At 43.0% G+C, this 24,956-nt stretch overlaps 1 protein-coding gene across 3 annotated transcripts in view; it reads left to right on the top strand.

Annotated features, from left to right (window-relative positions):
• The window catches only part of cemip (cell migration inducing hyaluronidase 1), a 255,839-nt gene that overhangs the window by 162,571 nt on the left and 68,312 nt on the right, over window positions 1-24,956 (top strand). For all 3 annotated transcript variants that reach the window (XM_083918244.1, XM_083918245.1, XM_083918246.1), the window contains exons 11-13: window positions 1,466-1,657; window positions 17,355-17,524; window positions 21,873-22,082. In XM_083918244.1, the coding sequence (XP_083774370.1) occupies window positions 1,466-1,657; window positions 17,355-17,524; window positions 21,873-22,082 (572 nt within the window). The remainder of the gene's footprint in view (window positions 1-1,465; window positions 1,658-17,354; window positions 17,525-21,872; window positions 22,083-24,956) is intronic.

Raw genomic sequence — 24,956 nt, forward strand, 5'->3', positions numbered from 1 at the left:
TCAGACCAGACGTGAGATTTGATCGTAGCTCCCGCTCACGTCCAAATTGATAAATGCCGACGTTTGCCAGGAAATGGTAGTACGCATGTTTTTCTGCCGTACGTTAGTTTGATAAATGACGGCCAGTGTCTCCACTGTTCCTTACCTGATTGGGGGGGGGGGATGAATTAAAGAGTTTGATGGCCAAGGAAAGACTTCCTTCGGCATTCAGTGTTACACCGGGGGAGAATGAGTCTATGACTGAAGGTGCTTCTGCTGGAGGTCAGCAGCTGGTGGAGAGGGTGAGAGTTGTTGTCCAGAATGCTGTGCAGTTTAGACAGCATCCTCCTCTCAGACACTGCCACCAAGGAGTCCAGTTTGACCCCAAGGACGGAGCCAGCCTTCCTGATGATCTTACTGATTCTCTTGGCGTCAGCTGCCCTCAGTCTGCTGCCCCAGCACACAACAGCAAAGAAGATGGCACGAAAGGTTCTTGTCTTGGTTGTTGCTCTTAAGCAAAAGAGGACTCAGATCGCTCTTTGTTCTGCTCAGTTGAGTTGGTAACCGGTTGGTTAACCTTTGCTGGTGATCCTACGCCATAGGCCAGGTCCAGGGCCTAGGGACAGCAGGCAGCAGGTCTGGCAGGAGCGCATCGAGCTGAGTTTGAAGGAAGAGAGGCTAAGAGAGAGATCCGGGAAAGAGATCCTGGAGAGAGAGTGAGGAAGTGGGTGTGCTACAGTTTTATAGACACCGATGATGTCATCACCAGAGGTTAGGTTAGCCAATGACAGTTTGGGGGTCCCTTGAATAATTCACACCTGGGTGTGACCTGTTGTGGGGGAAGGTCGCTGAGGCCTTTGTTTCATCAGGCTGACCTTCTTTTAATCAAACTGAAAGTTTGAGTTAATCAAGAATTGAACAATCATCTTTGGGGTGCAGGTTGCACCTACACTAAGTGACTTCTTAACCTCCATCAGACATACATGGTGTGTGTGTGTGTATGTGTCAATATACAGGTATTGGAGAGTATTACTGCGGCTTCCTGGTTGATCCAATCAGGAAGTGCCAAAACGTCAGTTCTCTGAGTGTCCACTAGGAGCAGTTTGCACAATAGAGCAGTGTCTCATTGACCCCCATGTTAAACAGGCCGTTTTCACAGCATAATTACACCTACTTAGGACTTGTTTACAAAAGACATTATAGTCTGTATGTTTAAGTCATATCTCCATGACAACACCGTGGGGGGTGAATTTTTTTGTACGAGGCTAGTTTTTTTTTCATTGGAGGTTAGAGTTTATGAATAATATTAAAGATATTGCTTTTTTTCTTGACGGATATTAAGTGGTTATTCATTCCAAATATTACTTGCTATAGAAAGCACTATTCTTTTAACCAAATAGTTTGTGCATGAGCTCACACAAGTAGCAGTATGTGTGTCAGCTTTGCTGCAGTGCATTCTGTGACCTCTCCCCTTCTTCGTCTGCAGTTCGTCCGCAGGCCTCCATTTCCATCGACATGTTGTCCAACAGCAGCATCCTGGACCTGGCCGACCATCCAGTGGGCTGGAAGTCTGGGGATCGAGTAGTGGTGGCCAGTACAGACTATTCCATGCACCAGGCTGAAGAGTTAACCCTGTTGCCTTGCCCTACCTGCACATCGAACCAGGTCAAGGTCCAAGGTAAGAGATCAATGAGCTACAGCATGTTACCATGCAGGGTAGCAAGGAAAGGTTCTGATGTTTCTCAGAAAACATTTATTTATCAGTGCAGTTCAACCTGTTCTACTAAGTCTCTAACTACATTATGTTCCAGAGTGCTCTTTAACTTCACTGCAAGGGTCTTTTTGACAGTAGCTGTTGTTGTTAGAGGAGAATGTAACTTACTTTCTCCACTCATGTTCTCCTTGGGTGACCACTGGAGTAACGACCCATAAGGCTCCCACTGCCCCTAGAACATTAACTCAACGTTGATTCGTGGAACTGTAATGTGGTTCATCTTAAAGGGAATGCTAAACCTTTTATTTCTAGGCTGTGAGATAGTCAAAACTTGGGAATGTATGTTGTTCCTTCCTACAGCTAGAAACAGGTGTGGATTTTAGGCACTGCTATATAAATCATTTGGCTTTAATATCACTAATTGTTTTGTGTTCTTTAACCTTTTAACTTTTGATTCAACATTGCTACAATATGAACTTCATTTTGATGTGATGCTAATGGGTCATGTCCAGTCTTCTTTGTTGGATTTCTACGATGTGAGGATATGTGAGCACTTTGGGGCGGCTGTGGCTTAGAGTTAGAGCGGGTCGTCTTCCGTTCGAGATATCGGCAGTTTGATCCCCGATTCCTCCGGTCCACATGTCGTAGTGTCCTTGGGCAAGACACTAAACCCTGAATGTGGTTACGAATGGTTAGATTAGATTAGATGGTATGTAGATGTCCACTGCCATCAGTGTGAATGTCTGTGTGAATGGGTCAATGTGACAAGTAGTGTAAAAGTGCCTTGAGTAGTCAGAAGACCAGAAATGCGCTATATAAGTACAAGTCCAAATAACACTCCAAAATATATATAGTGAATATCATTCATTCATTCATTCGTTCATCTTCAACCGCTTATCCCGGGGTCAGGGTCGCGGGGGGTGCTGGAGCCGATCCCAGCTGACATTGGGCGTGAGGCGGGGTACACCCTGGACAGGACGCCAGTCTATCACAGGGCACATAGAGACGAACAGAGACAGACAACCTTTCACACCTACGGGCAATTTTAGAGTCATCAATTAACCTAACACGTGCATGTCTTTGGATTGTGGGAGGAAACCGGAGTACCCGGAGAAAACCCACGCAGACACAGGGAGAACATGCAAACTCCACACAGAAAGGCCCAGGCCGGGATGCGAACCTGGAACCTTCTCGCTGTGAGGCGACAGTGCTAACCAATATTTTGAAGATCAAAAGTGAATATCACTTTTGATCTGTTACCCTTTGACAGAGCACCGGTGGTTTGAGGGACACCGGCAGTGCTCCTGTGATCCTGTTGTTTGTTCACTATAGTCAGTGTCAGAAACAGAAGAAAAACACTTTTTTTGAGTGAAGAGGGACGTTAAAATTGTATTTCTGTTGCCATGCAGGACAACAAAAGTAGTATACCCTCATCAGCTACATCATTAGGTAAAGTTGTACAATATAATGCAATCTAATACAACAGCTCTGCCATCAATTGTACTTTTACAATTAGCTTATATTTATTCAATTTTTCTTGACACTGTCAGAAAGAAATAATTCTACCTCGTGTTTATTATTGAGGCTGTAGTGGGTGGTGGTGGTGGTGTTGCACTAGAATGCATTATATTCACAGGTGTTTCTAATATTCTGCACCACTAATGTATGAAAATGGGTAGAAAAATATTAGAAACACTTCTTAATATAATGCAATTTCAGTTCAACGCCACAGCAAACTACAACCTATAATATATACTGTATGTTTACCAATAATAAACATCTGCCTCTCTGACAGTGACAGATTAAAAGTGCCCCAAATTAATATATTGAAATATAGTTAGTGAGTATAGATTATATATTATAGTTTTTGGAGTTAACTTGTGAACATTTGATAATATTAAATATTAAAATTACTGGAAATGTATATATATATATATATATATATATATATATATATATATATATATATATATATATATATATATATATATCACTGAAATGTACAGTCTATAAAATATGTCTAAAATATTTTAAACACAAGGATTTTTTTGTAATATAATTGGGGCCTTAAGGCAGGGTGCAGTAGGGGTTTTACCTGCTACACAGACTGTCTTTGTAGAATATAGCTGCTGCCAGCTTCACTGCGTGCATGTTGAGTTTTGCCAAGTGATAATGCAGTTGGTTCTGCAGGCTTTGGAAGCACAGGCTGTGTTAACTGATACTGAATTCATTAACTGGGTCATTTTAAGTACAGGATCATGTGATACATTTATTTGATTGATTTAGTTCTGTGTGAAATATAAAAACACCCACAAGGTTGTTCTGTCTTCTCTCGTTGTTTCAGGTACAATCAGGTATTTACCATCATCATTTTTACAGTTCTCTGTAGTTTAAACTGCAGTAGGTTCGAGTTTCTGCACTAAAAACACCATGGTTAGTGCAGTTGCGTCATATACATAATGTATGGGCTCTGCTCTGCTGTGGCCTTCAGTTGTGTGTCCCGGCCCCATGTATGAAAGAATTGATATTAATCTTTTATCCTTGCGTTAGGTGCAGAGCTGGAGCCAATATGTAACCTAGGAAATAGCTAGTCTAGTGAAAAAAAGTGAAACGTCATGATTGACAGCTGTGATTGACTCGCGACTGGGTGGGTGAATGGACATCACTTTAATGACTACCTACCTAATCACTACTGCACAGATACTGGTTGCAAAATAACAACATGGCGGCCCCCTATGCAAAGGAATTTTTTAATGTTTTAACATTTAATCTTTTAACGTTGACATTTTTATCATTGAGTTGTATAAATTGTATTTTGCATCTGAATTTAGTATATTGAAAATTTTAACATTGACTTTTTTACCGTTTATTTTTTAACGTTTAATTTATAACCTTGAATTCTTTAATGTTGAATTTATGAATATTGAAACATAAAGAGTTAAATTCAGAGTCAAAACATACAGATAAGGGGTGTCCGGTGGCACAGTGGTTAGAGCAGTCGCCCCATGTAAAGAGGCTGAAGGTCCTCGAGGCGAGGCGGTCACGGGCAGTGACCGCGGGCTTGACCCCCCCCCCCCTTTTCTGTCTGTCCTATATAATAAAGGTTTGAAAACTGCCAAAAAAATAATCTTTAAAAAAAAAAAAACATACAGATACATAAGTCAGTGCTAGAAATTCAGTGCCTTTTTAATTTGAAAATCCGATGACAAAACATCCGATTACTTCCATAGCCCTCGTATCAAGGATATTTTGACTGCATTTTTGAAAAGTGGGAAGATTGGAGCTGTCCATCTTTATATGCAGTCTATAACCCATACACAAGCAGATATAACCTTGAAACTCCCCCTGTACTGTACCACAAACAGTTGTTAACTCATTATTTACTGGGAATGCCATGGGACGGTTTGTGTCCCATGCAGGAAATGCAGACTCCAATCCAAATGCAAAAATATCAGGGGAAAAAAAGAATTCACACATAATCTGATTAGTCTTAAGATTAGTTTTATTATTGATTTATTATTGATCAGCAAAAATACCAAACACTCACTGGTTCTGTCTTTTCTGAGTTTTACAGATTGTAAACTGAACATCAAAACACCTCGGGTTTGAGAAATCATGGTCATTTCCACTATTGTCTCACATTTTATTGACCAAAGGATAAGTTTAAAATGAACTAACAGATTATTCTGTAATGAAAATAATCATTAGTTGCTGGTCTATACAGTGCAATTAGAGCCCAGAGAGTATTTTTAGAGAAGTGTCATAATGGAGGATGCCACATTTCTCCATGACACCCCATAGTAGAGTCTGTGCAGCACAGCATGACTGACCTAATAAAATCAATGACAATCTGTTTGCTGGGGCCTGCTCTGTAACTTAAGTGTGTGCATGCGTAAGAGAGATGAGTGTGAATGCAGAGGCTGAGGAATCCAGCACTCATCTGAAGAGATAGGACGTCAGGATGTTTTTGAACCTAAAATAGAGGATCTGTTGCTGAGCTTAAAATAGGTGTGTCAGAGAGTGTTTCCAACTTTTTCCCAATGGGTTGACTGTAGCACAGCTCAGTGTCTTCTAGGAGAACTAATGTTGGCTTGACTGAAAGCAAAAAGAAAACGATCATGGCTTCACACAGTAACCTGTAGCAGTCATTCACTTCATCCCACTGCTGTTATAAAGCCACATTTCTGTGAGGATTAGTGTCCTGTTTTCTCTTTAAACTCGTGGCCCTGTAAAGCTCTTTGAGATGACACAATAAGTGTGTTTCCACTATGGTCGACTACCCAGAATGAGGCGGGTCTATCTCTCACCAAAAACGCCCCTAATATACATGTGAGTTGCTGAGGAGGCCGTTTGACCGAGTAGAAAATGGCCCTGTCAGAGAGCAGGGCCTCTTTTGTCCCCTGAGATTTATCCAGTTGCTGATTGGATGTAGCGCTCAGCGGAATGTGACGTGTGGTCGTACAGACGCCCAAACAACACGGTGAAGTAGACTAGACACTTTTATCCAGTGGTGAAGAAGAACGCAGCGCAGAAAATGATCTGTGCATGGACATCTTTACAAGGGCTTGCGGCTGGGTTAGATTCTAACCTGTGGTCCTTTGCTGCAGGCTCCCTCTCTCTCTCTCTCTCTCTCTCTCTCCCGCACACACACACACACACACACACACACACACACACACACACACACACACACACACACACACACACACACACACACACACACACAGACACACACACACACACACACATACACACAGACACACACACTCAAACACACAGACACACACACACACACACAAACACACACATACACACACATACACACACACACACACACACACACACACACACACACACACACACACACAGTATGGCAGCGGAGTGACAGCCTGTCTGTCAACAAACATTTTTAGAGCGCCTCAAATCTTTAAGGTGTAGTGTTTTCTTTCATGTTACTTGTTAACATTGTGAATGATACGGGCCACCTAAAATCAAACTACAACTATTCTGTTTTTCTCACTTTGAGGAAGAATGGCGCTATGCTGCATGGACATCACTGATCAGCTGATCGCCATTGATCCAAACCCATTCAGAGTGATACGTCACCTCCAGAGTCTAGGGCCTTTTTTTGTAATGAAACAAGGCGAGTGAGCGGCCATTTGAGAGGGCGTGGCTTGAAACTTTCCGAGCAGCCACTCTATAGTTGAAACACTGAACTTGGAATAGCCACAGTCATTAGCCTTTAGCCTTTAGCAGTTTAAGAGCGGGCTAGAGTAGCAACATTTATCCATGTCTGAAACACTTTGCTGATGTTGACGGACAGAGTTTGTCAGCCTCTCTTTTAGATGCAACGTGTCCCTTGCTATCAATTTTGGTGAAGGGTTTCAGAGATGGAGAGATGATATGTCTGTGCTCTTCAGACATATCTGCCATTTAGGAACCGGCTTCCAAACAATCTTGAAGCCGCTCTCACTGATAAGGTGCACAGCTGGGGTTAGCCTTTAGCCTCCATGATTACTGGCTCGTCTGCCACATTTCGTTTATTCTCACATGGTCTTCACTGTGTCCTGGCAGCAGTAGGCGGTGCCTTAGCTACGGCCTCTGATCCCTGGAGCAGGTTAATGCTTCCATGCGAAAGAGGAGAGGTAAACACAGCAGACGAGTAAGACTGCTAGGCTAAAGGCTAACCAGCACACCTACTGTTTTCACAGCAAACATCCGCTCCCTGAACAACAAACTGGACTATGTTTTTACACAGCTGTGTTCCTCTGTGCACTGTGCTGTAGATGGACAACGAAATGAAAATTGCCTGTGGTTGGCCAAAGTCTCCCATCACTGGCTAGATTTTTTAGAAGTCTAGTTTTCTCATAGAATACGATTATTATGGATTTTTCGAACAAAGGCACCGACAATAATCTGCCTTCCCCAGCTTTAAGTTTCCCACAGAGCAGGTAGCAAGGTGTGGTGCAGGGCCGTACGGAGACCTTTTGAGGGGCTCTGACCTCTCCCCGCTACAGATTCGATAGCACGATGACATTCAGCCAAAAGGTTCTGAAATTCACATTTCTGAGGCAAGGGAGACTGGCGTTGTTTCTATACTGTACCTGTACGTGCCTACAGGCATCCTAACCACATCAAACCAACATGTAATGCACACTTTGACCAGGAAAACCCTATCTTCTGCTTTATGCTGCACCGTGGAAGTTCACCATTCCAGTCCCGCAACAAGTTTATGCTGACAGTGTAAATAGTACTTTTTTGTAGTTTGGAATTGACATGTTTTTTAAGGAATATCAGCATTTTTATATTTTTTTTAAGGAGCTGAGATCTTTGCACCGATGTCAACGAACAAAGTCAAAAGTAGATAGAACGATGCTATTCATTTTTCATCTCAGCCTATTTGAATCGTCACACATTTTAGTCGACTTCAACTGTCTCAAGATGCATCGTTACATCCCTAGCTCAGATTTCAGCACCAACCAGAAGTTAGAGTGAAACTGTGCTGTGCTGTGTGTGTGTGTGTGTGTGTGTGTGTGTGTGTGTGTGTGTGTGTGTGTGTGTGTGTGTGTGTGTGTGTGTGCGTGTGTGTGTATGTGTGTGTGTGTGTGTGTGTGTGTGTGTGTGTGTGTGTGTGTGTGTGTGTGTGTGTGTGTGTGTGTGTGTGTGCGCGCGCATGTGAGTATGAACGAGAATGACAGGGAGAAAGAGTGCTATGTAAAGATGAATAAACGGAATAATATTTATATTTCAATATTGTGTTGAAAAAAAACGAGGAATCAATTTGTGGCGCATGGTGTTGATTCTGTGGCGCAGCTCCACACATTGGTTAATGTGTGGGAAACACTGACATAACATGCATCTCAAATTCAAATTAATTTGTCTTTCTCAGAACATGGAGGTCTTTTATCTCTTTTGAGCATCACCCTTTGGACAGTGTCTTTGGCCTCTCATGGATGCTCAACAGACGCAACAGTTCCACGCCTCAGCCCACTTTAGTTCACAGCCTATTAAACTGGAGATATATAATGACAGTTTTACAATGTTAGTCTGCTCCAGTACACTACAACCCTGTTATTCAGTCTATTTTTCAAGAACATCATTTCCAATTCAGTGTAAATAAGTGTAGCTTAGCAACTTTAGTTTCTGTTTACAGATATGGGAATATTGTAAAAAGCTTTTACTCATAAACAAGTTGCTGAGTTTGGCACATCTGGCCTGGACAGATTATAGCTGTTTTAAAAAAGGAATTCTAGCTTTTCAGCTCCCTGTTTTCTCTTCTTCAGCTTATCCTTTTATCTACTTATCTGCTATTTCTGGAATCTTCTACCTGGGACAGACTAGTGTGTTCATGTCATGAACCTCTCCTTGACGAGACTTTTCCTCCCCCACAAAATCTTATGAACTTCATGAGATTAGTGGGGGAGGAAAAGTCTCGTCAAGGAGCATGATGTTGTGCCATGGACGGAGTGGGGTCCAAAGAGTACTGTCATATAGGCAGGACACAGTAGTATTTGTCCCGCCCCTCCTCCACTGGGCTTTGGCAGCAGGCTATAAAGTGACGGTGAGGAGCACAGCACTTTTCCCTGAGTTGAAAGTGACAGCCGACATGATCCATTTACACTATTAAATGAATGTGTTTAACGATCCCTGTCACAACAACAACCAGCTGGGCCCACCAGGAATCCTGTTTCTCCTAATTAGCAGCTCCCTTCCTAGTCCTCAACATATTATTGTCAAGAGAAACTATTGTAGAAATTACCTTGAAATCATCTGTAATGTGTGTTTTTGTATGCACGTGGTTTTATGGAGCTCTGTGGAAACTGAAGGACAGTAATGGCGCACTCACACTGTCCTTCTGCACCGCGACCCGGGCTTTAGGGTACTTGTCCCCCCTCCCTCTCCCCCCGTGCCCCAGGCCCGTTTGTACTCACACTGCCTGGGCCTCGGCCAATACTTCTTGCTGTCCATACGCCATCACGCCGTAACACGTCACACGCCACACACATTGATCGCGTGTGTGTGTGGCTTTGTTTACAAATCTTTCCACAGACCTCTGACTTTTTGTGCTTCTTGTCGACTGTTTTTGAATATTTTCATCCGACCAAATCTGCAGTAAACACTCCACCTCCGCATCACATCAACATGAACCTTTCACCGCCATTGTTGTTGTTGTTAAATGTCCGTGCATGGTCCGTCCTTCTATTTACATGTCCGAACAGGCGCACATAACTCTACCGCCGTAGGGCTTGTGCTCGTGCTCGTACACGTGCGCACGCTCGTGCTCGTACATGTGCCGTGGACGGCCCGCTGTCGGCTGTTATGTGCGGAACGGGTGCACTCACACTGCTTAAAGGTACTAGGCTTTAGCTGAAAAAACGGTTTTGGCCCGGTACAGAACGACAGTGTGAGCGCGCCCTAAGACGCTTTCTGACAGTGAGTGGCTGCTGCAGGCTGCTGCCTGGCAACATTGGTCTTTTGAATTTTCGGACCCTACCAATCTGTACACCTCAGACTGCTGCTATCCACCTAGTGTAATCACTCATCATGCAGCTACATAGAGCTGGTAACTTAAAATAAAGGATATGGTTGGCAACATGACATAATTAATATACAGTAGCAAGCTTTGCTCCCAGATGAGATAATCAAACTTAAAGCTGATGTTGAATTCAGCTTTGAACAACCAGATTTAATGGGGATTAAATCTATGTGTTCTCACCTGGTAAAGATGTGTGTTTTATCCAGAGAGTCAGACACAGTCAAATTAGCTACTCTTCCATTTCTCTTGCTGGTGACAATTTTAACCTTGATGAACTCTGAATGCAGCAGCAAAGAGCCTTGCAACGTCCACACGAATGGCAGCTGCCTCCCTCTCCTTTCCTCTGCGGCCACAGATACCACAGTGTTTACACTAAAAACACCGGAGTCTGAAAGAGCCAAAAGACTTTCTGAGTCCACCGTTCAATCTCCTGTCGATGGAACATAAACACCTTTAATAATTTGAAAAAGCTCCATATGAAATCCAGTTGTGCAAAGAATGACTTGAACACCTGCGATGACTCGTGCTTCAGCGAGCTGAAAGTACTCACTTTTTTTCACTTGATTTAAAGGAATGGCATTCTAAATTGAAAATGGCGAGCAATGTAAAGTCCACTTTACTTTTCTCGCACTGAAAACACACAGCACTTTGTTACAGAGTGTTCCACAAGGTTAAAAGGAAAAGGTGGCACAAGAAGAAACAAGCTCAACTAATGAAAAAAGAATCAAGCCCATAAAACAAACAATGGAAATATATCAGTCACAAAGGTAAAACTGTGTCTTGAATCAATTTCTTAAAATGGCAATGCATTCTAGTAACCTTTAACGTAGTCAGGCAGTTTGTTCCACGGTTTAGATTCTGGAATAATAAAAGCTTAATCACACTTGAGCCTGGCATTACCACTGCAAGAGCGAGTAGAGCACAGAAACATTAGAGCTCCATTAAGAGAACTGAGGGTTTTCTTATTAAGTGATTGATTATGACATGAAATGTATAATCCTTAAGGTTTTCAGTCAATCCATTTACGGATGTATTTATTTTTCTCCAGCAGTCATTCACTGTATTTACATTCTGTAATCACCGCTCTTAATACTTCTAACTGTTACTGACAGAGTCCTCCTTTCCTGTGCAGAATTACAATTGTGTACCATTTTGCCCAATGGTACCTTTGGTTTACTACGTCTTCTTCTACATCCCTTATCCTTTGAAACTACAAAATACATTTTTTTCCTGTCCCTGCAACAAGAACATACTGTATCTGTGATGTATTTAGCATGTTAGATGTGTTTCCATTCACATGGAGCGGTGGAGCACGCTGACACACCGCCCTCGTCTTAAGATGGAGATGGAGATGGAGATTGCTTTTGACTTTATGACTGCAAGATGCAATGAGTACATGAACAGTAGAGGCTGAGTCAGTCAGGGCACGGTGGGCATGTCAGCAGCAACAACAATGGTAAAAAGTTTAGGAGATCAGCTAATAGACCATGGCGTGATCTCATAATTAAAGCTATAGTGCCTTACTTCTACGTGTCTGTAAATATCTGTTTTATCAAGTCACCACAAGAGGAGAAGGAGAAGATATAACCCTGACTAAGCTATTCGGCTCCTCTAAAACCTCTTGGTATTTTTCAGTATTGGCTCTTTTCGTATTTGGTGTAGTTGGCAACAAATAAAAAAATCTGGTTTATGAGTGACTAAACATACTATTCTGTGTTTCTGAGGCACACAAAAAAACATACATTAAATACCTCTATTGAAGAGTCCATTTACATTTTTTTTTGCATCTGCTGTTCTTCTTTAAAGAAGCATAAAAAGGTTGTCGAATCGCGCATGGTTGTGGACCGGTAGCGGTGGTGGACCGGTAGCGGTGGTAAGAGGCGGGTTACACGGGCCATAGTTCATATTGAGGTGCTGGCCATATCATTGTAATAATGCAGAAATCCTCTGGGGGGCGGTAGAAGTTAAGCACTATAGCTTTAACGATATAGCAACGTCTTCTCGAAGTGCTGCCATGTTTATTTTACATTATGCAAATCCGTAAGTTCTATATGGTCTGAGTTCTCTGGTGTGCCCTCTGGTGGTGTCCTTCAAAAACATGGTTAGCACATGGCAAGTGTGTGAACAGTTTCATTCATGAAGCAGCCGGTTGTCTACGCTAACATGTGGTTAAAAAGCAAGTATGTTTTCAGCCTTATACACAGCACTCTGTTGCTGCTGTAGCTTACAGGCATTTCACTTGCTCTTGCCATAGTGGAACTGACTGGCAAGCCAATCAGCTAGTAGTGCTAGCCTCAGCTTGTCGTAACTTAGCATGAGGCCAGTTTCAGATTTATTCCCTTTCCTTCTACTCAATAATTTGTTTTTCTGTGTCTGTCCTCTAAAATGTCTGACAGGGACTATAGTGACTTATATATGAGCACATTTTGTCAGTACAGAGGTATTTTCGTATTCCTCTCCTGAAGGAGGAGATGTCTGTGCCTTCTCTGAGCCCTGACATTCAAATGTATCCGGGGGAAACTTGATTAGATGCGTCACTAATGTGAAAGCCATTCAAAAGCTATAAAAGTAAGCTGAAACCTCCAGTGCAAAGCAAACTAATCAGCACAAAGATAAACACACTGTAACATTGTAGTATTGTATGTTTCACAACCATTAATGCTGTGTCAGCCACAGCCAGTTAAAAGCTAACAAGCTAATATACAACACAGACTTGCTAACACGCTTACCATTCTGTCTGCTAGTCGCCGATGTCTGGATCTCTCCAATGTTTCCTATGGAAACAGACCAGTCTGCAGGAGGGGGCCGAGGCCAGAGGCAGAATTTCTCAATGAGGGAGAAACAGTTGATGTGAGGGATGTGTGAAAACCGCAAACAAAATATCATCATCAGAGTATTTTTTTACATACTTTAAAGGGTGTCTGGAGGGGGACTGATAATAAATTGGCTTTTTAATAATAACTGGCTTGTTACTATCTTTGCTGACATTTTTTTCTGGATGAGAGGATTTCTATTTATTGAATACAGACAGAGTGAGTGTGTTCTTTAGATGCAGCCTAGAGTGATTTGGAATGGAATCCCAGTTTAACTATGGCATTTATATCTGCCCAAACAGATTAAAATCACACACTGAAACCAGCTTTATGTGTGTGTGTGTGTGTGTGTGTGTGTGTGTGTGTGTGTGTGTGTGTGTGTGTGTGTGTGTGTGTGTGTGTGTGTGTGTGTGTGTGTGTGTGTGTGTTTGTTTGTTTGGGCACATAAACACCCAGTCAGATTGAGGCCAGGTTGAGACAGCCTAGAGCAGTGTGTGGGAGTTGGTGGAAGGTGTTTGGTCTGACTTGGGGCCAAGGGAAAGTCTCAGCCTGCATCTTGGAGTACTGTGTGTTCCTGACTGAGCCCATTCACACTGACACACATGCTACAGTAGTATGAACACATACACATACATCTGCTTCTTCTTTTTTCTTCTTTCTTACTGAATCACGCAGCAGAGTAACTCAAGTCAGTCCTGTCAGCTCTCACTGTTCTGTATAATTCAAATGGCCTTTGTCTTTGTCCCCTCAGCTTCCGCAGCGGCTTAAAGTCAGTAATGTGACATGACATGTCCTCTCATAGCTGTCGCTTCTGTCCATCGATTCACACACCAGAAGAGTATAGTTTGCATTTCTTCTGCCATGGATTTAGAAGTCCAAGATATATCTTCAAATCTTTGCTTGAGCTCCTGCCCAGCTGCATCAGAAGATCAGTCCATTAAAGCCAACCCCCTCTTCCTCTCTGTTTTTCCTCAGCTCACTTACGTCACTGAATGTTTGGCCATCCAGAGTGGAAATCCTATGTCTGTGAGCCTGAGGCTGCTCCTCAGAGCTCCTGTCAATCTCCCCCGACTCTAATCCGTTTCATTAATTCCTGCCCGCGTGCCACTTTGCAGCCCCATTTTTTTTTAACAAGCAGTGATAATTAACTGTATTCCCCAGCCCCTGAGGTTATGCACAAACAGGGAGGGTGTGTTGTTTTTGTTGTTGGCAGCTGAGAGCTGGGAGATGGCTGAGAGAGACATAGAGACAGATAGCCCAGGGCTGTTTATCACACTGAGTCCAATAACTTGTGCTTTACATGTTGAACTTTTGACAGTTGTAAATGACATAAATGATGATGAGTGTGGAAAATAAATTGTGTGGAGTGGCTCAGTGGCCTAGAGCTGTTGTGAAAGATTTAGCTATTCTATTTCTGTTCTGACATTTAGCTAGTGTTGTAAAAGCAGGCTGCATCTCTTCAGGTCAGTTTTCACCACGAGGTATAAAACTGAGAATATAAATGACAAACCTATGTAAACAAGGGGCTCTCTCAAAACTCACAATTCCCACTGACATCTAGCAGTCACTATATACAGTACATAGTCAAAAGCATGTGGAGGCTGTGAAAACTGAGACGAACCAGAAAGAGTGGGTGAGACACGAATATATATATATGGTTGCACAGGTAGTTGAGTTATTGAGACACAGGTGTTGCGTTAATGAGACACAGGTTGTTTAATTGTGAGGCGTGAGTGATGGAATTAGTGAAGGGAGAGGGGTATGGTCTTGTTCCTGAACCTCAGTTAAATTAACTACATATGTGAGTCTTAGGGTTCTGCTCAAGAAATATCTGCATCCACATGAAACCAGTGAAACCGGCTAAAAACGCTATAGTTTACATGCCAGGCCTGGATGTGGCGCTGTAACTGCCACAGAAATACACCAACAACAGACAAGAAGAGACGGGGAGACGCTGTGGAGAATACAAACACCGGAGAGTTTCTCTCCAAATCCGGAGGCTTCCCAAATCCTCCTCCATCCTAGAGAGAAATGTGTCCACTGTTTCTGGTGTTAGTGGAGACTTTTGTGCTGTTTTGGACTCTGATGCACCGATCACTCTGCAGTTAGTGTCCTCAACGAGCAGAGGGTGCTGCTGTGAGCCCCTTCCCTGTCCCAAAGCACTCCAAGGCGCCACTTTCTCACTTGTTTTAGAGACTTTTCACACCTTCTTAGAACTTGATTTAGAAAAAGAGACTAGAGAGCAGTTTAGCTCCTTATTCAGAGCATCCGGGAAAAGGGAGAAATCCGTAGTCGGCCTAATTCATTCCCATGCATGTGGCTCAGAGTCCAGTTCAGTAAACAGTCTATGGGTCCGTCTCTCTCCTCACACGCAGCAGCACTGTTGTTGTTATGTGACGCTGCAGGGTTAGAGGTCAGATGTGGGGCGATGACGCCATCCTTTAACAAAGTATGAGGTTTCTCCTTCCAGACCAAAACACCATGGGGGGCATTTTCAAATCTTCCCACTCTGGGACCCAGTTACAAAAAATACCGTTTTCAGGCTCCGATAACACCGGCTGCCGTGGATGGTCGGCTAAAACCAGACTCAAGTTGTGCGGTTACAGGAAAACGTGTCTCTGTGTGTACAGGCCCTGGATCTGCTGTTATAACTCTTCTGGCTTTTCACCGTGTTGAACCTGGCTGAAGGGATGTACTCCCATTCAGACACAAGAGCATCAGTGAATACTGATGTTTGGTGATAAGGGCAGGCTTACAGTCAGTGTAGCAGTTCAGTTTTTTTTTGTCCGACTGTTTTTGAATATTTTCTTCGAATCCGAATCCGTTGGCACAGAGCAGATGTACTCACACAAACAAACTCGACTTTGGCCGTGAATCGTGCTTGGGCATGGTACAAATAGTAAGTGTGAGAAGACCCTTTATGTTTTGTTTTGTCAGTTAAGTCAAGATATTTCCACTTTTCATTTAAAACAACAACAACAAGAACAATAAAAACAACATTTGGGTGTTCCTAATTAGTGAGTGTAAGTAAGTAAGTGTGCTCCCCCTGCTGTGATGAGTCAAAATGTCCACTGTGAAGAGTCTAAAGAGACAGTCACCAACTATACTTTCAGTAAACGTCTCTGTAAACTACTTTTTGGAAATAGCTAACAATGTGCAACAATTCTTCCAAATTACATTTCTTTGATTTAATTTTGTGTTCCCTGGCATCACTTTGTTTTTCTCCTCATCAGCACATTTGCCTTTTTCAGGATGTAGGAGTGTGGGGCACGTGGAACAGAAATCGTTTCTTTTTCCTTCGCTAGTCCCTGATTTTCAAAAATCGGCAGCTATGGTGATCAGCTGAGGATCTTGCCTATGCTGAGGTGGTGCTATCAGCAGTGGATAAAGAAAAGAGAAAAGTACTGGTACTAAAGCTGAGTGGAGTTGAGCTAAGCCGTACCGTACAGAGGAAACGTAGCATAAATGTCTCAGTATGATTCAAACAAACTACCTCGTCCAGCCCCTTGTTTTTATCCCTGCACTGAAGATATTCTAAAACCTCGAAAACAAACAGTGCGTCAGAAAGTCAGAGTCGTGGAGTTCCAGCATGGTTTATGTGTCAGTGTGTGTATAAGTGCCTTCTTTCTGTTCACCATAATTATAAGTGCTGCCTGCCTATTCCCCTTTGAAAAGAGAAAAAACAGTGCTACACACTATGACTAAGTCTCACCATTATGTCCTCCATCGCAATTATCTGAACATCTGTTCAGCCACACACACACACACAAAAGCACACACACACGCACAAGCACACGCACACACACACTCACACACACACACACACACACACACACACACACACACACACACACACACACACACACACACACACACACACAAACACACACACACACACACACACACACACACACACACACACACACACACGCACACACACACACACACACAGTAAACAAACAAACAAGAAAATGTGCTTACCTCAGTCTGTGAGAATGGACATCTGTTTACAACTCGCTCAGCTCTGTTAAATGGACTGTTTGGTAGAAACAGTGAGGCTTCAGACAGCACTGTCAGATGAGTGCACATCCACACAGCAGTTTTCCACAGCTCTGCACTGTATTTGTTGTAAAGTTGAATGTTTGTGTGTGTGTGTGTGTGTGTGTGTGTGTGTGTGTGTGTGTGTGTGTGTGTGTGTGTGTGTGTGTGTGTGTGTGTGTGTGTGTGTGTGTGTGTGTATGTGTGTGTGTGTGTGTGTGTGTGTGTGTGTGTGTGTGTGTGTGTGTGTGTGTGTGTGTGTGTTCGTGTGCAGGTAAGGCCCAATTCTTCCACATGGGTGAGGAAGTGGACGGGGTGGACATGAGGGCAGAGGTGGGCCTGCTGAGCCGTAACATCCTGATCCATGGTGAGATGGAGCCCAGCTGTTATGGCAACGAGGCCTGCAAATTCTTCGACTTCGACACTTTCGGCGGACATTTGAAGGTACACTGTTGTCCTGACCTTGTCATTTACAGAGCAGACCACCAGGTGATATACATATCAACCAGATTTCACCAGTGGTCATCATATGCTGCCTGAGGACAAGCACTGAACGGTGACTTGCTCCTCAACAGGGAAAATGGAGGGCCCCCTCCTGGAGCCAGGTCAGGCTGGATGGAGAGGTGTAGATTTGGTGCATTATCAGCAGGCAAAAGTGGAGATCTAGGCGTGCTTACCCCTGCCATGACAGACTGGCAGTAGGGACCTGCCCCCTCTCTGGTGATGTACACGATGGCTTGGGTTAGACATTGACCTTGAATGGATAAAGTCAGGGGACAGGTAGGATGGCTCTCCGGATGTACAGGACTAGGATAAAGGCATTCTTCTCCACCTCTGCTATCTCCACTTTCAGGCTTAGCATTGCCCAAGTTGATACAAACAAGCCGGAGTTTTTCTTCCCCAATCCCAGAATGATAAGCCGCTGTAGCCAGACCATACACCCGTGCTGACAGTGCTTTGTGGAGATAGGTTTGACAGTGTGAGACTAGGGGATAGGTTCAAAACAAATTGATTTTCCTGTACAGGTCGGGTAGTGACACTCACCTCTATGAATAGCACCTGGTTTGGAAGCAAACTTCTGGAGAGGGACTTTTTCGGAGTATCTGGCCCCCTCCAATTCCTCTGTCGGGGTCTGTTCCCTCAACTTGATCCAATTGTACTCATCTTGTCAGACTTTGACTCCTCCTCATTTCCTCTTACCAAAAAAGGGCATGTATGTGAGGTTGGGGGGGGGGGTACGTCCGTCTGGCTGACATTTATCGAATTAGCAACGTTAGCACCAACAGAACGCGTTACTAGATAAACGGGAGTGGAAGTCAATGTTGAGATTTTTTAGGTAACGGGAACTTTTTTTTTTTTTTCCTGTGTGTCTAGCTGAGATTATACCGGCTTCGCGGGTGAAGTGCAGGCAGCATTTATGAGCTATGATTTAAACTGATATTCAACACAGTACCATGCTCATAGACTCTAAAACACCGACCCTCACAGCCCGAATCCTCCCTCTGCTCCAGATTAGCATCTAGTGTACATGTGCCACAGATAACAGAGCTAACACGCTGTGTTCCTAAACCATCTGTTTGTACAGTTGATCGAAGAACAAACCATCTTGAACCTCTAATAAAATAAAAACTAGCCTGGTATAAAAAGATTCACCCCCCTCAGTGTTGTCACGGAGATATGACCTAAACATACAGACTAGAATGATTTTTGTCCCAGGTCTTAAACCGGTTTAATGATGCTGTGAAAACGGCCTGTTTAACTTGGGGGTCAATGAGAAACTGCTCTGTTATGAAACCTGCCCCTAGTCGTCACTAGGACAACTGCAGTTTTTGACACATCCCGATTGGATCAACCAGGAAGTCGCTGTGGTGGGGGCTTGGTGGGGCCCTGGATACCGCGTAGGGTTCTATAGCTCTGCTGGGGGACTGGACCTGAGCAGTGCTTTGTTGGAAGAAACACCATGTCCAAGAAGAGGGTGATATGTAATTGTACAGGTACAAGATTATCTAAAGCCTAGTTCATACTACACAGCTGAAGCCCTGATTTTCCACTCGTCAACAGTTTTTAGAACTCCCCGACAGAAGCCCCAGATCAAAGGCCAATTGGTATTTAAAAGGCATAAAGCTATGAAGGCTTTCACACACCGGGGGACGTTTTTTCCTGCGATTAATTCATACATCACTATATATTTTTTCATTTGTTTTTCTCATGAGTACTTTCACACAGAACACCAATATTACACTGTGAAAAAGTGTAATATTTTTCGGATCAAGGTGAGTTTTTTTTTTAAAGCTTTTGCAAAATAAATAAAGATATCAACCAATCAGGCTGCTTCTTTACTCATGAGGATTATAGATGGAAAACTATTTCTTCACTTCAACCTCAACAAAAGCAGCGTAGATAGCTTCCCTTTTTGGTTCCTTACCTTTCACAATAAAAACTTTATAGACACACACTACATAGTTAACTGTTTACCTGAGGGAGCTTGAATTAATTCAGAGCATTTCTCTAAAAGGAAACTCAATAAAATATCTTCCAGTAGCGACTAGTGCCGCTATGATGCAGTCTTTCTACAGTATCATTCAGTCTTTTACCGTTTTTTGACAACTAGGCCTACAGTATATTTTAAGATAGAGGGTTTTCTTTCATGTTACTGGGAGCATGAGTTGACATCGTCAATCAGTCGAGCCACCTTAAATGATAACAAACTATTTGTTTTCATCATCTTTCTTGAATGACATACACTAAAAACTGTATGAATGTCACCCAGATTATTCAAACTGCAACTGTTCATTTTATAACTTGGAGTAGAGAAGTGCGCTCAGGCAGCACTACACCCCTGTTGGAAACCTGCTGGATGTCCAAAATCAAAAATGTGGCCTTTCACACAAACACATATTTCCACATTTGGCCAATGTTATGCTTTCATGTAGGATTAAAAGATCAAATTAGAGCAGGTTAGGGGTGCGTCCACACGATCAAAAGCAACCTTTTATTTCTCCGTCGTTCTTAAAAAGTTTTCTGTCCACACGACCTTGATTCAAGAAATATCTGCGTCCACAGGAAACCAGTGAAACCGGCTAAAAATGCGATAGTACACATGCCAGGCCTGGATGTGGCGCTGTAACTGCCGCAGAAATACACCAACAACAGACAAGAAGAGACGGGGAGACGCTGTGGAGAATACAAACACCGGAGAGTTTCTCTCAAAATCTGGAGACCAAATCCTCCTCCATCCTAGAGAGAAATGTGTCCACTGTTTCTGGTTTTAGTGTAGACTTTTGTGGTGTTTTGGACTCTGATGCACCAATCACTCTGTAGTTAGTGTCCTCAACGAGCAGAGGGTGCTGCTATGAGCTTCTTCTCCGTACTGCTCTCTCCACGCAGCAGCACTGTTGTTCATTCCTATGCATGTGGCTCAGAGTTCAGTTCAGTAAACAGTCTATGGGTCCTTCTCTCTCCTCTCATGCAGCAGCACTGTTGTTGTTATGTGAAGCCACGGGGTTAGAGGTCTGAGGTGGGGCGATGATGCCATCCTTTAACAAAGCATGAGGTTTCACCATCCAGACGACAACGCCATGGGGGGCGTTTTCAAATGTTCCCACTCTGGGACCCGATTTCAAAAGATACCGTTTTCAGGCTCTGATAACACTGACTATGGCTGCAAAATTATAAAGTTGTGTTATGGGGAAATGCGTCTCCGTGTGGACAGGCCCTAAAATGCTCAACCAAAGCCAAGCTGTGTGAGCCTGACGACCTGTCAACAGGAGAAAAACAGACAGTAGAGAGCTGAGAGACAGGAAAGGACAGAAGAACACAGGAGAGGGAGAGGCTGTGATTGTATTCCTGCTGCCTTTATGTTTCTCTCCCCAGGGCAAGCTATGCTATCCTATTATAAATTTCCATCACAGGCTCATGTCACATATTTCTCATGTGTGTACGAGCAACACACACTCACAGACAGGAAAGCCTCAGTGAGATTTCAGAGAAGCCCTTCAAAATGAACGCCTCAGAGCATACTCCTCCCTTGACAGATGTGCCGTTACCTCGTATCTCCACTAATATCAGCTGGTCACGAGCTCAGAGGAGCAGCCTTTGGTTTTGCTCAGATTTTTTACACATTGTTTCATAAAAGCAGGAGGTGGTAGCATCTTCTCAAAGGCTGTAAATTTTCAACTGAAGTTACAATGAAAATCACGTGTGTTGTTTTACACAAATGCCTCAGTGTCTTTTTTCCATCATGCTCTCTTCTCTACTATATTGTACTTCATTATTTTCTTGTTTCCTTTCTTCCCCATTTTATTCATCTCCATCTATAATCTCCCTCCATCCCATCCTCCTTTCTGTCTTTTCATGTTCCCTCCCTCCATCCCTCCAGCATCCTCCTCCCCACTGTAAACCATACTTCCTCCTCATCACTGTTTCTTCAGTTCTTCTGTTCTTCTGTTCCTTCTCAGTCTTCCTCCCTCAATCTTTCTCATGCTCCCTTCCTCCTTTGTTCTCCTGACCCTTCTCCTTTCTTTTCCCTGTTCACCCTTACTCTTTTGCTTCTTATTTACGCAACTCCTTCCTTTTCAGCATCCCTCCTTTAAACTTTATCCCCCCTTCCCTTCTTTTAATTTGATATGTTTCATTCACAAACAATGAAATAGTCTTTACATCATTACAAGTCAATAAGCCTATCTGCTTTTCTTGCTGTGTCCAATGATTACAGTTATAGCTGTTCTTTGACTGATGCAACAACCTGATCCCCCTGCAGGAGTGACTAAAATGTATCTGCTGTCCTTATTAGGTGGAGCGGGGCTTCAGGGCAGTTCATATATCTGGGGTGGAGCTGCACCACATGGGCCAGCAGACAATGGGACACTATCCGGTCCATTTCCATATGAATGGAGACGTGGACGAGAGAGGAGGCTATGATCCACCAACTGCTATCAGCGATCTCTCCATCCACCACTCCTTCTCCCGCTGCGTAACCATCCACAGCTCCAACGGACTGCTGGTCAGTTAAGAATATGTTTTTAGTTTGTTTTTTTTAATTCTGTCTCTACTTCAGTGCGTTTAAATACACATCAGTAACACAAAATGGTCTTTCCCCGGGTAAGGGAATAATGGGATTATTGAAGTTCCCCTCATATACATGAAAGGGGGTTGAATGGGAAAATGACGGAGTAACTCTTCCTCCAGTGCAGTAGATGGCTCTCACAGCTGCTCTGAATACGGCTTTTTTTCCAGTTCACCTTTGTCAAAATCACTAGCAGGGGGAAAATGGCCGACTTATTCAATTCAATTAAATTCAAAAAACTTTATTTGTCCCCGGGGGGCAATTCAGGAATTTATGGACAGAGTTGCGACAGAAATAGGTCTTCTTGGTAGTGATGTTAGTCGCAATGGCAAAGTCCTCCCTTGGTTTAAAGGTAATGCTTGTGTTGTTGTTTTCACGTTGTTTTCGGCACTGTTGCTTCCTGGTTTATTCTATTTCCGGGTCAAAAGCTACTGCAGCGGAGTGGGGAGGGGGACTTAACCCTGGCACATGCACAGACAAGAAACACAAAATTACATGCCAGAGAACTCCTGTTGCTGAAGGAGTTCCCTAGGTCTGTTACCCAGGGAGAACTCTGATTTTACCCGGGTATGGTGTTTATATCGTGTTTGAGAAACCGGAGCATGCCCTTAACCTGATTATAATCATGTTTTTAAACTGCATGTAAACGCACTGATTTATGTACTTTAATCTCAACTAGGGGTAATTCTGCATTGCCAAGCGGCAGATTAGCTCAACTAATTAAAAATATGTAGGCCTATATTTGATGAAAAGAATATGCACATTTACATTAAGTCAACTGTAATACCTGAACACATGTTGCAGTTATGTGTGTGAAAACTGTCAAGCAAGCACAGATGTTTAATCAAGAAGCAAAAAGTAATGAATCAATTGTAGAAATAAATAGCTCAGAGTAATGACTTAAATGTTCAAATGATTAGCAAAAAAGTAACAGTTAAATAGTTAGCTAAGAGTCTAAAAGGTTAGTTAGCTAAACAGACTGGGTACATGGTTGAAATAGTTAGCTAAATGTTCTGAATAAATGGTTAAAATTGCAAAAAAATAATGGAAAAATGGTTAAAATACTGTAGGTAGCTCAGTGGTTCCCAAACTGGAGGGCTTAATGTAAATAAATGATGTGTGGTGTTCTGCTGCACTGCTAGCAAAGCATGACAATATTTTGAAAGGACTATGAGGAAAACCTAAGGCAGCAGAGGAATCCACACCAAACGTCACAACTACGAGACAAAAGAGAAGAAAATGTGACAGGGCATATCTCGCCCTGCAGCTTCATCAGTACTACAGTGGGTAATGAAGAGAGTCCACTGTGTTGTCTTTCTCAAAATATTAGCTTCTGATGGTATGAGGCCAAACAAGTGAAGATGCCCACTTGGAGACCTAACATCCCGAACACAAAGAGAAGCTTGTTGATTACTTCAGAAGAAAAACAAATCACTTTACTAAAGAAGCTTCTGTGCCTGCAAATGCTCAACTTGACTCCTACAAAGTTGCCTACAGACTTGCTCAGTGTAAAAAGCCACACACTATTAGCTGAGGAATTAATACTACCTCCTCTTATTGATATGGTTTCAACTATGAGTGATGAAGCAACAGCCAACAGACTAAAGGATATTCCACTGTCAGACAATACTATCATGAGGCACATTCACGATGTGTCAAAATACATAGAGGAGCAGCTTAATGACAAAATGCGAGACAACCGCTTTGCTCTGCAGATGGATGAAGCTACTGATAGTAACAAAGCCTGTTTACTGATAATGTAGGTCAGATTCATTGATGCCAATGAGGGAAGATTTGCGTTTCTGCAAAAGCGTATCTACAAGGGTCACTGCAGACAAATTGTTCAAAATCATTGACACTTGAAAGAGAAAGGCTGAAGTGGAAGGACTGTATGGTGATCTGCACAGACAGGGCTCAGGCAATGGCTGGGAAACAAGGCAGGCTGCAAGTGCTGATACAGCGTGTTTCCCCTGGTGTGATGTGGGCAGTGGCGTTAGGATAACCCGGGTCTTCTACGAGTGAGAGGGTAATGAACTTGCCCACAAGTTTGCCAACAATTTCCTCATTAAATTTCCAAACCTCAGTGACATGTTTCAGAAACTCAATGAACTAAATCTCCAGATCCAGGGCAGCAGCACACACCTTCTACAGCTGGCAGATAGAATCACATCATTCACAAGAAAACTGGAGATGTGGGAGCAGCGAGTGAAGGAGGGCAATATCTGAGAGCCTGAAATCGTTCGAGGTCAACAAGCTGCAGAACACATACATCCCATGTATGCAAACTCATATCTGTGCCCTACAAATATATTTCCAGAGGTATTTCCCAATGCAGGATACACTCAAATTTGTAGTAGCCTATAGGCTAGTAGTAGTACCATTGCTGACCAAACCAACCTAAATATTGACGGTTCAAAAGTATGAAAAAAGCAAGAATACACACTTATATATAATTAATATTGTTATACATTTGGAGCATACATGGAAGTGATGAAGGGGTAAGTGAGTTCATCTGACAAGGTTGTGGAAGCACCTCAGAGCAACAAGGAACCAATGTTGTTATGGACTTGATTAAAGAAAAGGTTTGACATTTTAGGAAATGCACTAATTCGCTGTCTTGCTAAGGGTTTGATGAGAAGCCTGATACCATGTCTGCACAGTAAATAGCAATCTACAGGCTGCAGTAGCTTAGCACGGGGAAAGGAAGCAGGAGGAAACAGCTGGCCTGTCTCTGTCTAGTGCAGAGTTAGCTCAGAACTCATATTAAGCTGTTGTCCCTTGGTAGGTCACATTTAAAAGACACACACACAC

Source organism: Echiichthys vipera, assembly GCF_963691815.1.
Source record: "Echiichthys vipera genome assembly, chromosome: 1".
Taxonomy (NCBI): domain Eukaryota; kingdom Metazoa; phylum Chordata; class Actinopteri; order Perciformes; family Trachinidae; genus Echiichthys; species Echiichthys vipera.